This window comes from Nicotiana sylvestris, chromosome 8 (genome assembly GCF_000393655.2).
Source record: "Nicotiana sylvestris chromosome 8, ASM39365v2, whole genome shotgun sequence".
Classification (NCBI taxonomy): domain Eukaryota; kingdom Viridiplantae; phylum Streptophyta; class Magnoliopsida; order Solanales; family Solanaceae; genus Nicotiana; species Nicotiana sylvestris.
Window position 1 is genome coordinate 28,669,994 of NC_091064.1, and position 15,035 is coordinate 28,685,028.

General features: G+C 41.0%; 2 protein-coding genes across 2 annotated transcripts; both read left to right on the plus strand.

Moving 5' to 3' along the window:
• The first annotated feature begins 11,281 nt into the window (after window positions 1-11,281).
• On the plus strand, window positions 11,282-12,055 carry LOC138874835 (uncharacterized). The gene has a single exon (XM_070153621.1). It carries the CDS (start codon window positions 11,282-11,284, stop codon window positions 12,053-12,055), a length of 774 nt encoding a protein of 257 aa, XP_070009722.1.
• LOC138874836 (uncharacterized) lies at window positions 12,055-13,101 on the plus strand. The gene is made up of 2 exons (XM_070153622.1): window positions 12,055-12,574; window positions 12,677-13,101. The coding sequence occupies exons 1-2, from the start codon at window positions 12,055-12,057 to the stop codon at window positions 13,099-13,101; spliced, it is 945 nt and encodes a 314-aa protein (XP_070009723.1).
• The last annotated feature ends 1,934 nt before the right edge of the window (window positions 13,102-15,035 follow it).

A 15,035-nucleotide genomic window follows, 5' to 3' on the forward strand; every position in this document is an offset into this window, starting at 1 on the left:
ATGCTGAACATAGACATGAGATTTATTCAAGAAGCAACAAAGAATCGAACTACAAAAAGATCTGAAACCCTAATTTAGGGTAAATAAAGGAAATTAGCAGTAATATGCAGATTCATGCATAATGAAGTGAATATAGACGAGATAATGCTAAAAATCAAAGTTTGAACCTGTTTAGGTTTGAATCAAAGAGAATCTAAAACCCTAACTTTTAGGGCTAAGTAAGAATCTATATGAGATATGTAAAACAACCGTACTCACAAAGAACATGGTATGAACACAGACAGAATACATAATAAGTTAAGGATTTTGAACCAAATTTGATTCGAATCTCTTAAGATCTACTTGCCATTTGAGGCTAGTTATTAGGTAATACCAAAATCAGGTAGCCAGTAAGGAGGAGGGGCCAAATAAGGTATAGAATCAATTATGGGGTTAGAATCGGAGAGATTAGGGTGATGACGGCGCTAGGGTTTTGAGAGGAAAGGGGGAGAAGATGAGAGAGGAAGTGAATCAAGGTGGCGGACTGGGTGAAAATGATTTAGGATTTTGGCCGGGTAGGTTAGTTTAAAAGGGTTGGAGTGATATGGACCGTTGATTTTGAGAGATCAACAGTCCTGATTTAAAGATTCTGGGTCGGGTAATTTGGGCGGGTACCAGACTGGGTTAATGGGTCTTGGACTATGGTATTGGGCTTGGTATTTTGGACTGGGGTAATTGGGTATGTATAGGTCCGAAATTGGGGTTTTAAGGGACTATATATAAAATATCCAATATTTAATAAATAAATAATTTATAAAAGTGATTAATAAATATCAAAAATATCATTTGTGCACTAAAATGATTAAGAGTAATTACTTAACATATAAAAATATAAAAAGTCATTTTATGCATAAAGAATGTAATTATACATGCATATGAGCTATTATTATAAAATGTGCAATTTAGCCTTGTAAAATGTAAATATAATTATAAAAATGCACTGAAGAGTATTTAAATATTATGTTGGTAGAAATGATAAGTTTAGATGATTAACGAATCATAAAAAAATAATTTGGAGGGTAATTATTGGATATTGTTATAATAAAATGTAGAAACAAATTGATTTAAAGACTTTAACAATTATGGAAAATTATGAAAAAATACTTGTGCATGCCTGTAAATCTAATGATGATGCATATGCACTATTTTTAAAGTACACATATATATGAGGGAAAAATTGGCATCAACAGCAGTTAAAGCAGATAAGACAGTTAAGTCACATAAGCATGGTTTCCTAAGCTAAAGGGGAAGCTTCACATACTAGTATTTGCTTAATTAAAAGAAAAACATAGATATTTACTTAATGAAAATGGGGTTTCTCAACAATTAGCACACGTACGCACTAGTCACCTCACGTACACGACATTCATATAACAACAGTACCAAAATCCTAAGGGGAGTTCCACCACACAAGGTTAGACAAGCCACTTACCTCAAACCAAGATCAAATCAATCCGATATCACGCTCTTGCCATGAGTATCCAACTCCGAGTGACCCAATTTTAATCAAATCAATTACATAACGTAAATAAAACTACAAGCAACTAGTTTAGCTAATGAATTTAAAGCTAAGACGAGAATATAGGAAAATACCCAACAATCCTCCCTGGGCCCACGTCTCGAAATCCGACCATAGTCACAAAATCTAGTAAGCCACTCGATTAAGACTAACCATACCAATTTCACTCAAATTCGACTTCGATTCGACATTCAAAACTCAAAAATCCATTTTATGACGTTTCTAAAATTTTCCCCAATTTTTCATCCCAATTCTCTAATCAAATGATAAATCCAACGTTATATTCGTGTATTTTAGCCAAAACTGAGTTAGAATAACTTACCCTGATGAATTTCTTCAAAATCCTTCGAAACATCGCCATGTCCCGAGCTCTCTAGGTCAAAATATAAAATAAAACCCTGAATCTTGTATTTATAGTGCACCCCTCGGATTCAAATCTCGCTGATCGCCGAAAACCAACGCCTCCAGCTCCAACGGTCGCGTCCCTTCTTCCGCTGTACGTGCTAGCCTTACCCATTGACCGTGGAATTTCTGCCGCCCCCGCGACCTTCCTCCACTGACTGCGAGTTTCCGTTACGGTCCGCAAAACCAACTTCAAAGACCAACAACTGAACACCAACAACACCAGCATCTATTTTCAATAGCTATACCCATCCGATAACTACTTGAAACTCACCTGAGGCCCTCGGGATCTCAACCAAACATACCAACACATCCCATAACATTATTAAAACTTAGTCGAGCCCTCAAATCACATAAAACAAGACTAAAACAATGAATCACCCTGCAATCCAAAACTAATGAACTTGAATTTCCAAAGTTCTACATCCGATGCCGAAACCAACCAAATCACGTCCGATTGACCCCAAATTTTGCACACAAGTCATATTCAACACTAAAGGACCTATTCCAACTTCCGGAATCGGATTCTGACCCCGATATCAGAATTTCCACTATCAGCCCGAAACTCTAAAAATTAAACTTTCGCTATTTCGAGCCTAAATGAGCTACAGACCTCCAAAACACAATCCAGACACACCCCTAAGCCCGAAATCAACCAACGGAGCAAACAGAATCGACAAAATTCCATTCTGGAGTCGTCTTCACATTGCTCTGACTACGGTCCAAACTCAAAGACTTAAGCTCTCATTTGGGGACTATGTTCCAAAACACTCCGAATCTCAAGATGAATCATCCCGGCAAATCACAATAACAGAAATACACAAGGGGAAAAAAGTTAATAGGGGATTGGGGCATAAATTCTCAAAATGACCGGCTCGGTCATTAAATCCTCCCCCTCTTAAAACATCCATTCGTCCTCGAACGAGCATAGACACATACCTGAAGCGGTGAAGAGATGAGAATAACGGCTGCGCATATCCTGATCAGTCTCCCAAGTCGCATCCTCGACCGGCTGAACCCGCCACTGAACCTTTACTGATGCAATATTCTTTGACCTCAACTTTCGAACCTGCCGATCCAATATAGCCACTAGCTCCTCAATATAAGATAGATCCTTGTCCAACTGGACTGATCTGAAATCCAACACGTGCGACAGATCACTGTGATATCTCCAGAGCATCGAAAGATAAAATACCAGATGAACTCATGCCAAGCTGGGAGGTTAAGGCAAGCTCATAATCAACCTCACCAACACATTGCAACACCTCAAAGGGACCTATAAACCTTGGGCTGAACATGCCCTTTTTCCCAAATCTCATAACGCCCTTCATAGACGAAACACAAAGAAAGACCCGCTCTCCAACCATAAATGAAACATCGCAAACCTTTCGGTCCGCATAACTCTTCTATCTAGACTAGGCTGTGCGGAGTCTATCCTGAATCACCTTAACCTTTTCCAAAGTGTCCTGAACCAAGTATATGTCCAATAGTCTAGCCTCGCCTGGCTCGAACAAACCCACCGAGGATCTACATTGCCTACCATATAGAGCCTTATACGGTGCCATCTGAATGCTGGATTGTTAACTGTTGTTGTAGGCAAACTCCGTAAGTGGAAAGAACTGATCCCAATAACCTCCAAACTCCATCACACATGCACGAAGAATATCCTCAAGAATCTCAATAGTGCGCTCGAACTGTCTGTCCGTCTAAGGCGGAAATGCTGTGCTCAACTCCACCTGAGTACCCAACTCATGTTGTACAGCCCTCCAGAACCATGATGTAAACTGAGTACCTCTATCTGAAATGATAGAAACTAGAATGACATGCAGGCGAACAATCTCTCAGATAGAAATCTCAGCCAACCGCTCTGAAGAATAGGTAGTACACATAGGAATGAAGTGCGCGGACTTGGTTAGCTGATCCACAATCACCCAAATAGCATCGACTTTCTCAATGTCCGTGGGAGTCCAACTACGTAGTCCATAGTGATCCGCTCCCACTTCCACTCCGGAATCTCTATCTGCTGAAGCAAGTCACTCGGTCTCTGGTGCTCATACTTCACCTACTGAAAAATGAGGCATCGAGCTACAAACCCAACTATATCTTTCTTCATCCTCCTCTACCAATAGTGCTGCCTCAAATCCTGGTACATCTTCACGGAAACCAGATGGATAGAATACCGCGAACTATGAGCCTCCTCTAAAGTCAACTTTCGATGCCCATCAACATTGGGTACACAAATCCAACCGTGTATCCTCAATACCCCGTCATCAACGATGGTCACATATCTGGCATTACCATGTAGAACCTTGCCCTTGAGGTCGAGTAAATGAGGGTCATCATACTGACTCTCTCAGATACGATCAAACAAGGAAGACCGAGAAACCACACAAGCTAGGACCTGACTGGGCTCCGAAACATCCAATCTCATAAACTGGCTAGCTAAGGCTTGAACATCCATCGCCACAGTCCTCTCTACTGCTGGTATATAAGCCAAACTCCCCAAACTCTCCACCGACAACTCAGGGCGTCGGTAACAACATTGGCCTTTAACGGGTGGAACAAAATAGTGATATCATAATCCTTAAGTAGCTCTAACCACCTCCTTTGATGCAAATTGTGGTCCTTCTTCTTCAACAGATGCTGCAAACTTCGGTGATAAGTATAGATCTCACAAGGAACACCTTATAAATAATGATGCCATATCTTCAAGGCGTGAACAATAGCAGCTAACTCGAGATCATGGACATGATAATTCTTCTCATTCACCTTCAGCTATCTGGATGCATAGGCAATCACTCTATCGTCCTGCATTAGTACCGCTCCAAGGCCAATCCTCGAGGCAACACAACAGACAGTATAAGACCCCGAACCTATAGGTAATATCAATACTAGGGTTGTAGTCAATGCTTTCTTAAGCTTCTGAAAGCTCTCCTCATACTCTTCCGTCCACCTGAACGGAGCACCCTTCTTGGTCTGCCTAGTCATAGGTGCTGTAATAGATGAAAATCCCTCAACAAATTGACAGTAATAACACGCCAAACCAAGAAAACTACGAATCTCTGTAGTTGAGAATGGCCTAGACCAACTCTGCACTACTTCCACTTTCTTCAGATCCACTATGATCCTTTCACTCGATACAGCATGACCCAAGAATGCCACAGAATCCAAGCAGAATTCACTTTTTGAGAACTTTGCATATAATTTCTTTTCTCTCAAGGTCTGAAGCACTGTCCTCAGGTGCTGCTCATGGTCTTCCCGAATCTTGGAGTACACCAGAATGTCATCAATAAAGACAATGATGAACGAGTCAAGATACGGCCAGAACACACTACACATTAAATGCATAAATGTTGCTGAGGCATTTTTCAGCCCAAATGACATAACAAGGAACTCGTAATGACCATACCGAATCCTGAAAGCAGTCTTCGGGATATCTGGCTCATGAATCTTTAACTGATGATAGCCTGAATGCAAGTCAATCTTTGAAAACACTCAGGACACTGTAACTGATCAAATAGGTCATCAATACTAGGCATAGGATACTGGTTCTTCACTGTAACTTTGTTCAACTGGCAATAATCAATGCACATACACATAAAACCATCCTTTTTCTTCACAAAAAAGATAGGAGAACCTTAAGGTGACACACTAGGCCGAATAAAGCCCTTATCAAGCAATTCCTATAACTACTCCTTCAACTCCTTCAGCTCAGGAGGAGCCATACAATAAGGAGGAATAGAAATTGGCTGAGTTCCCGACAACAAATCAATACCAAAATCAATATCTCTATCAGGCGACATGCTCGGGAGATTATATGGAAACACATCAGAGAAATGTCGCACTACTGGGACTGAATAAACTGTAGGGGTATCAATACTGACATCTCTCATATAAGCAAGATACGCGCCACACCCCTTCCCAACAATTCACTGGGCTTTAAGAAATGAAATAACTCTACTGGGGGTGTGATCTAAAGTAACCCTCCACTCTAATCGCGGTACACCCGGCATAGCCAGCATCACAGTCTTGGCGTGACAATCAAGAATAGCATAATGGGGAGACAACAAATCCATGCCCAAGATAACATCAAAATTTACCATGCTGAGCAATAATAAATTGGCTCTGGTCTCAAAACCACTAAGAGCATTCATACACGACCGATAAACGCGATCCACAACAAGGAAATCTCCCACAGGAGTAGAAACATAAACAGGGGAACTCAAAGAATCTCGAGATATGCCCAAATACGGGGCAAAATAAGAGGACACATAAGAATAAGTGGAGCCTGGATCGAATAGAACCCGTGCATCTCTATGACAGGGTGGAACAATACCTGTGATGACAGAATCGGAGGAGACAACCTTGGTATGGGCAGGAAGGGCATAGTATTTGGCATGGCCTCCCTCACTAGGGCGACCTCTACCTCCCCAGCCTCCACCTCTAGTTGGTTGAGCAGGTTGAGTAGCAACTAGTGTTGTAGTCATAGCCTAGGAACTCTACAGAGCACGTTGTGGCTGAGAAGTCTGTAGAGGTGCACCCCGCCAAACTCTAGGGCAATCCCTCACCATATGGCGTGTGTCGCCACACTCAAAACATGCTCTGGGTGGGCGTGGCTGCTGTGACTGGCTCGAGCCAGGTCTGCTGGACTGACCACTAATGGCACCTTGTGCTGACGGCACACTAGATATTGGAGGTGCATAATAATGCTCCTGAGGTCTAGGCGGAGCTAGAATACCACTGGTTGCTGGAAGAGCTGAATGAACGAGGCGAATCATATAACCTTTACAATGACGAACTATAGCTGGGGCACGGGCACCAAAATAATGGCTTGACTCTCAAGACCTTTTGGCCGCTCTCTCCTCCCTATCTCGAGCAACCATGCCCTCTACTCTCCTAGTAATTCTCACCACCTGCTGATAAGCAATATCCATATTAAACTCCCAAGTCATACTAGACCTGATGCTTGGAATGAGCCCCTCAATAAAACGCCGAACTCTCTCACAAACTATAGAAACCAAGGCCGGTGCATGTCTAGCTAAGTTACTGAAATGGACAACATACTCCGAAATAGTCATAGTACCCTAGCACAAATGCTCAAACTCCGCACACCATACATCCCTGAGGCTCTGAGGGACAAACTCCCTTAAAAACATATCCAAAAACTGGGTCCATGAAAGGGATGCTGCCTCGGCCGGACTGTCCAACTCAAAAGTATGCCACCATTGATATGCTGCTCCTCGAAGCTGGAAGGCAATGAAAGCAACCCCACTTGACCCTAATATACCCATAGTGCGGAGGATACGATGGCACTCCTCTAGAAATCCATGAGCATCCTCTGATGCTAGACCACTGAATGGAGGAGGTTTGTATATCTTGAACCTCTCAAGCTTCCGTTGCTCTTCCTTAAAAGTTGTTGCCCTATCCTCGGGATGAATTGGGGCTACGGTTGTTATAGGTATAAATTTGGGATCCGATCAACCTGAACCTGCTGCTCTGGAGTGCAGGCGGCGGGAGTCTATTCTCCTCCCCTGGCCTGAGATGTGGCTACAGCAAGGGGAATCAACCCTGATTGATCTAGAGTGGTGTACATGCTCATAAACTACACAAGGGTCTCTTGGAGAGTTGGAGTAGTAGTGGCAGTAGGCGTATCAGGTGCCTGGGCTCTGGTTAGAGCTACTCGTGGTTCTTCCATAGTAGTTTGCGCGGGAGCTCTGGCTACACCACATGCACATCCTCGGCCTCTACCCCAGCCTCGGCCTATGGTGGCTCTAGTAGGGGACGCGAGTTCCTGGTCATCTCCCATAGCACGTGTCCCCACCATCTGTGAGAGAATAGAAAGAAAAGGTTTATAATTTCGGAATCAAGAATCTCGCACGACAAGGAATCAAATGAAGTGGAATTTTCCTAACAGTTACATAGCCTCTCGAAGATAATTACAAACATCTCAGTACCGATCCGCGAGACTCTAATAAACCGGTTTGTGATCCATGACTCCTAGGAACATAGAGCTCTGATACCAACTTGTCACGACCCAAGTTCTACCTCCATGAACTGTCGTGATAACACCTAGTCTCTATGACTAGGTAAGCCTAACAATTTGCCGAAAAATGAATTAAAGATACAAAACTAACAATTTAACTGGTAAGTGTAATAGAAGAGTTTAAAATGTCATTCCGCATATACAATAATAAAACTCTCGACTAAAAATAGTACTCCCAAAACTCAGAATCTCATAAATCAAAATCTAAAGAAAATACATAGAGTTCTAACTCCAGAAGTCTAAACAAAGGAAAATACAAGAAGTCCATAACTAAAGGGAGAATAAAGAGGGACTTCTAGGTCTATAGACACCACAGATATACCTCGAAGTCTCTGGATCACTTCGCCTCACAGATAGTATGGCTGAGCAGGAGAACCTGGATCTGCACACGAAAAACATGTGCAGGAAGGGGCATGAGTACACCACAGCGGTACCTAGTAAGTACCAAGCCTAACCTCGATCGAGTAGTGACAAGATCAGGTCAGGCACCTATTGGTTATATATATAACAAGGTAAAATAGTATGAGATACAACAGTACAGCTAAAAATACTAACAGTCAATACAGAATAAAATCATAGAAAGAACTAACTCAGTACACAGAGATAGCAACGAGGGATCTCCCAGGATAACGTCCCGTAGTCCCAAACATAAATGTACAGAGTATCTCCCGGGATATCGTCCCGTGTCCAAATCGTAAATATGTAGGGGGATCTCACGGAATACCGTTCCGTAGTCCCAAAGTAAATATCCAATACAGGGGGATCACCCGGGACACCGTCCTATAGTCCCAAATGTAAACATGCAGGGTGATCTCGCGGAATACTGTCTCGTAGTCCCAAATGTAAACATGCAGGGGGATCTCCCAGAATAACGCTCAGTAGTTCCAAAGTAAATACACAATAGCCTTAACAAGAAAACCTACAATTCTATTCATGTTCGTATCAAAAGGTAGGTAATTCCTACTCTAAACATGCTATACAGAATCCGAGTAAGCAGTTAAAGCAGATAAGGTAGTTAAGTCACATAAGCATGTTTTCCTAAGCTAAACAAGAGGCTTCACATACTAGCATTTTCTCAATTAAATAAAAAACATAGATATTTACTTAATGAAAATGGGGGTTTTCAACAATCAACACGTATACACACTCATCACCTCACGTACACGACATTCATATAACAATAGTACCAAAATCCTAAGATGAGTTCCCCCACACAAGGTTAAGCAAGCCATTAACATCGAACCAAGCTCAAATCAATCCGATATCACGCTCTTGCCATAAGTATCCAACTCCAAGTGGCCCAAATTTAATCAAATCAATTACATAACGTAAATAAAACTACAAGCAACTAGTTTAACTAATGAATTTAAGGCTAAGACGAGAAAATAGGAAAATGCCCAACAATCATCTTTGGGCCCACGTCTTGAAATCCGACCATAGTCACAAAATCTGATAAGCCACTCGATTACGAGACTAACTAGACCAGTTTCACTCAAATCCGACTTCGATTCGGCATTCAAAACTCAAAAATCCATTTTTTGAAGTTTCTACAATTTTTCCTCCCAATTCTCTAATCAAATGATAAATCCAAATTATAGGGGTGGATTATATATTTGGGGAATATTTCCTTTTAGGGCGACGAGAAAGGCGATTAGAGAGAGAAAGTTGAGTTTCGAGCTCCCATGGCCAACCCGGCCGGTGGTCAGCCACCTACTGTGGCGGGGCCACCTCTACAACCACCCCTCAACAATCCCCAGCCATCGACGACCACAGATAACACCCAAAAACCAATGGATTATGCGAAATTTCTAAAGCCTCCGATGAACAGTACCATGCAGACTGCTGCTGCTGCGTCTGTGGAACCAATTGCACCTCGACGAGTTAAAATCTTTCAGGGACAACCAACTGTGTGCTTTACTGAAGTTGAGGTTCGACGAATGAATATAATTGAAGGGCTTCAATATGCAATTGTGTGCAAATTCTCTTATGGTTGGCCTGACATCAATGAAATACGTCGGATAGTTCCATTGCAATGTGGAATTAAGGGTGAGTGTAATATTGGATTTTTATGTGACAGGCACATTCTAATTCGTATGACTTTATGGCAAGACTATGTTGAGTTTTCTTCAAAAAGTTTTTATCATGTTAAAGACAAGTATGGGGAGGAGTATCAGCTAAGGAACTTAATTTATGATGAAAAATTTAAAATTGGAGAGGAAACAACTAAGGTTATGGCTTGGATTTCTTTTCCTAATCTGTTGCCTACTTATTTTGTCAAAGAATGTTTATTTTATTTGGCTTCAGCAGTAGGAATTCCACAACACCTAGATTTGGCTACTATTAAAAAGTCGAGGCCTAGCTGTGCTCGTGTGAAGGTGTTGGTGAATTTACTGGATGAGCTGCCAAAGAAAGTGAGAATGGATATTCTTGATGAGGATTCAGGTTGTTTGAGAATGGAGTGGGTGAACATCAAATACGATTACATTCCTAAATATTGCAAGGAGTGTAAATTGCAAGGGCATGATATGATGGATTGCTGGAGGTTACATCCTGAATTGCTACCAAAGAAATCAGATGAGAAGCAGGACATCAATGTGACTGACAAGGTTTCTAATACTCAACATGGTAAGGGGGCAGGTCCTTTGATGATCTTTTCAAGTGGTAAGGTAGTTGGCAATCCAAGTGCTCAATGGAAGGAGGTACGGGATAATAGAGGTAAAGCTAAGGAAAATGTAAATGAAGGAGGTACAAAAAATGGGAAAGAAATGGTGTCTGTTAAAACAAATGCTACTGTGACCATGAACAATCAGCAGGTGCAGATCACAAACAAATTTGCAGCACTAGGTGATGATGAATCTAATGAAGTGCAGGGTAAAGAGTTGGCAATCATAGAAGAGGTGCAGGAAATTAGTCATGTGGATGTTGCATCCCCCTCAAAGAAAAGAAAGCAAGGCAATGGCAAACATAATACTCAAAGTGGAAATGGTAATCAAATGGCAGCAGGTGAGGTGCAGACAACTCCGAGAAGTACAGCAGGAAGGAAAAAAGAAGCAGCATTTCAGCAAAAACAGCAGATAGGCAATGAGGGTGAAAAACTTAATCCTGCAGCTCCAGAGATTAATATAAGTTCAGCTGGTGTAGGTTCAACTAATGGAGGAAGTGAGGCAATGGTTAATAAACCCAAGGAAACAACAGCTCAATGGGTCCAAAGGACCTTCATAGGCAATACATTGGTGGAAGTCAACACATCTTGTAAGGACATTCCTTCATAGGATACAATGGTTGAAATGGAGATGGCCAACATTCCAGAAATCCAAACAAATGAGAATTTCCTTCCTCAGATGAAGGAGAGAGTACAATGGAGTGGAGGTAAACTTTGGTCAGAACAAAGGGAAGATGATTTAGAAGAAAATCAGGTTCCTGTAGGGGCTAAACATGATGAAGAACCAGTTCTTGAAGAAAAAGAAGAAGAGGAAAAAAGTGTAAATGGAGAGGAAACTGTTATAGTCACAAATAAAGAAGAAATTGCTGCAGAAAAGAGGAAAACTGAAAGGGACAACAACAATGATGAAACAACTGTCCCAAAGGAAAAAATTGATGCAAAGGAACAACACACAACAAAACAGATTCAGGAAGGCAACACAGATCAGTTACATATAAAGGAAGGAGTTGGCACCGATGCAATTGATTCAGGAGGAACTGGGGATGGTGTAGTTGTAACTGGTAACTTGGAGCAATCTAGAATACAGGATATGAAAGAGCAGACTTTGGTGCCTAATCTGCAACACAAGCATGATGTAAGTGTTGATGATGCTCAGAAGTTTAAGGAAGTAGAAGATAAAGATGCAAGGGCATGCCAAGATCTAGATGAAGAATCCACAACTCAAAATTTCGAAAATGTAGCCAGGCAAGGTGATTTGTCTCCAAGAATCATTGAGAAGGCCAAATCTGCAGCAAAGGGGAGGAAGAAACATCAGAAAGAGAACCCAACTGTGCCTGCAGGAGGAGTTCAAACAAGGAGAAATTTGTCACTTTCTTTATCCAAACAGTAATGGATGCTCTCATATGGAATATTAGATCAGTTAACACTCAGCAAGCATTTGAGATGCTGATCAAATCACATAGAAAGAATCACTATGAATTCATTGGTTTAATGGAGCTTATGCAACAAGCAAGAACTTTGGAAAAGTATAGAAACAGAATAGGCTTTGCTCAGGTGATTGCTAATGTATCAAATAAGATCTGGGCTTTCATAGATGAAGTATATGAGGTTACAGTTATGTATAACTTGGTGCAGCAGTTAACTCTAAGGCTATATCACTCTGAGACTCATGTGGAATTTGTTCTAACTCTGGTATATGCTAAGTGTGATGCTATTGAAAGGATTGAACTGTGGGATTCATTGTATTATATGGCATCAGATATGACTATTCCATGGTTAGTAGGAGGTGATTTCAATGTTATATGGGATGAGGAGGAAAAATTTGGAGGTCTTCTAGTACACTTGAATGAAATCGATGATTTCAGGCATTCTATAAATACTTGTAACCTGTCAGATCTTGGTTTTAAGGGTAGTATATTCACATGGTCGAATGGCAGGGCAGAGGAGGATTGTATTTTCAAAAGGCTAGACAGATGTGTGGCCAATGCAGAACTTTAGCAGCTTTTTCCAGGTATTGAAGTTCAACATTTGGCAAAGATAGGGTCTGATCATAGCCCTATGCAGCTTAGATGTGATATAAAGAAACCCCCAGTCAAGAAACCCTTCAGGTTTCTGAATTTTTTGGTGGAACATGCTTCATTCAAAGAGGTAGTAAAGCAGAACTGGAATGCTGACTTCAGTGCAAACCCATATGTTCTGTTCAATCATAAGCTGAAGAAGGTCAAGAAGGCTCTATCTGGATGGAGTAAATCAACATATGGGGACATATTTCAAAAAATAGCTAGTTTGGAGGAGGTTGTAATTGTGCATGAAGCAGAGTTTGAAGCTAACCCTACAAAACAAAACAGACAAAGGTTGCAGAATGTACAGGCTGAATTGATCAGATATCTAGCATTGGAAGAAAAATACTGGAAGCAAAAATCTGGAATGTCCTAGTTTAAAGATGGTGACACGAATACTAAATTTTTCCATGCGCAAGTTAGAGGTAGAAGAAAGAAGCTGCAACTGTCCAGAATTCAAAACAGTCAGGGTATGTGGATAGAAGAAGAAGAGGAGATAGCTGCAGAAGCAATTCAATTCTTTCAGGATCAGTTCTCAGAATCTGCAGCATCTACATCTTTTGATATCATAAGACATGTTCCTTCATTGATAGATTCAGTCCAAAATGAAGATTTGATCAAGCAGCTAACGTTAGAGGAGGTAAGGGCAGCTGTATTTGGGCTTAATGGAGAGAGTGCAGGTGGCCAGATGGATTCACAGGGAAATTTTATCAGTCATGTTGGGATATTATAGGAGATGACCTGTTTGACATGGTGAGAGCATTCTTTAATGGGCATGAATTGCCAAAATGTGTGATCCATACTAACCTTGTGCTTCTTCCAAAGAAAAAAGAAGTTTGCACCTTCTCAGATCTTAGACCAATCAGCCTCAGTAACTTTACTAATAAGGTAGTGTCAAGGGTTATCCATGAAAGGCTTGTGGGGCTGCTACCTAATTTGATATCTGAAGAACAAGCTGGTTTTGTTAAAGAGGGGAGCATTGTAGAAAATATTTTGTTAACTCAAGAGATTGTCACTGATATGAGACTAAGAATTAAGGCAGGTCCAAATGTTGTATTGAAGCTGGATATGACCAAAGCTTATGATAGGCTTTCTTGGTTGTTCTTGACTAAGGCTCTGAGAAAGATGGGCTTCTCTGAAAGATTTATTGGCATGGTTTTTGGCATAGTTTCAAATAACTGGTACTCAGTGCTGATAAATGGTCAAGCACATGGTTTTTTCAAATCATCAAGAGGGGTAAAACAAGGAGATCCTCTGTCTCCTACTTTGTTTATCTTAGCTGCTGAAGCACTCTCAAGGTGTCTTAATGCTCTGCATCTGAATTTGCATTTCTGTGGATATGGTTTACCTAAATGGAGCCCAAAAATAAATCATCTTACATATGCAGACGATACAATTATTTTCTCCTCATCAGACGACACATCCCTTAGGCACATAATGGAGGTACTTGCAGCGTATGAAGAAGCATCTGGACAGCTAGTCAATAAGGCAAAGTCAGCTGTGTATCTCCATCATTTGACTGATAGTGAAGTAGCATAGAAGGTGGAGAGAGTTACAGGAATTAAAAGGCAGGAATTCCCAATTGTGTATTTAGGATGCCCTATTTTTTATTCAAGAAGGAAAATGGAATATTATCATCCAATGATTACTAAGGTGTTGGACAGATTACAATCATGGAAAGGCAAGCTATTGTCTATTGGGGGAAGGGCAATTCTCATTGCCCATGTGCTTCAAAGTATGCCAATTCATTTGTTATCTGCAGTCAATCCACCTGCATATGTGATTAATAGACTTCACAAGATTTTTGCTCAATTTTTCTGGAGCAGTTATGGAGTACCTTATAGACTTCACCTGCATATGTGATTAATAGACTATTGTTGGGCATCATGGAGTACCTTATGTATGCCACAAGAAGAAGGGGGTATTGGTTTTAGGTCCCTTCATGATGTAGCAAAAGCTCTGTTCTGCAAACTGTGGTGGAAATATAGAACAAAACATAGTTTGTGGAGCTCATTTATGAGTCAAAAGTATTGCAAAAAGATGAATTCAGTGGTAGTGCCATGGAGAAAAGGATCACATGTTTGGAGAAAGATGTTTGAGTGCAGAGACCTTGTTGAACACCTGATCATTTGGCAACAAAGGATGGGTTCTTCTTTGTTCTGGTATGACAACTGGACAGGCTTAGGGGCTTTGTATTTTTTGATTCCTCAAAATTTTGGAGTTGATGAATCAGTCCATAATGTGTGGGATGTGGTGGATGGAGGAGAATGGAATACACAAAGGCTTTATGAAATATTACCTGAAGAATTT

Excerpts from the sequence above, each read along its gene's own strand:
- LOC138874835 (XM_070153621.1), top strand. The coding sequence starts at position 11,282 with ATGGTTGAAATGGAGATGGCCAACATTCCAGAAATCCAAACAAATGAG.
- LOC138874836 (XM_070153622.1), top strand. The coding sequence starts at position 12,055 with ATGGATGCTCTCATATGGAATATTAGATCAGTTAACACTCAGCAAGCA. Across the intron at positions 12,575-12,676 it reads GTCAGATCTTGGTTTTAAGG|GTATTGAAGTTCAACATTTG; the intron begins GTAGTATATTCA and ends AGCTTTTTCCAG.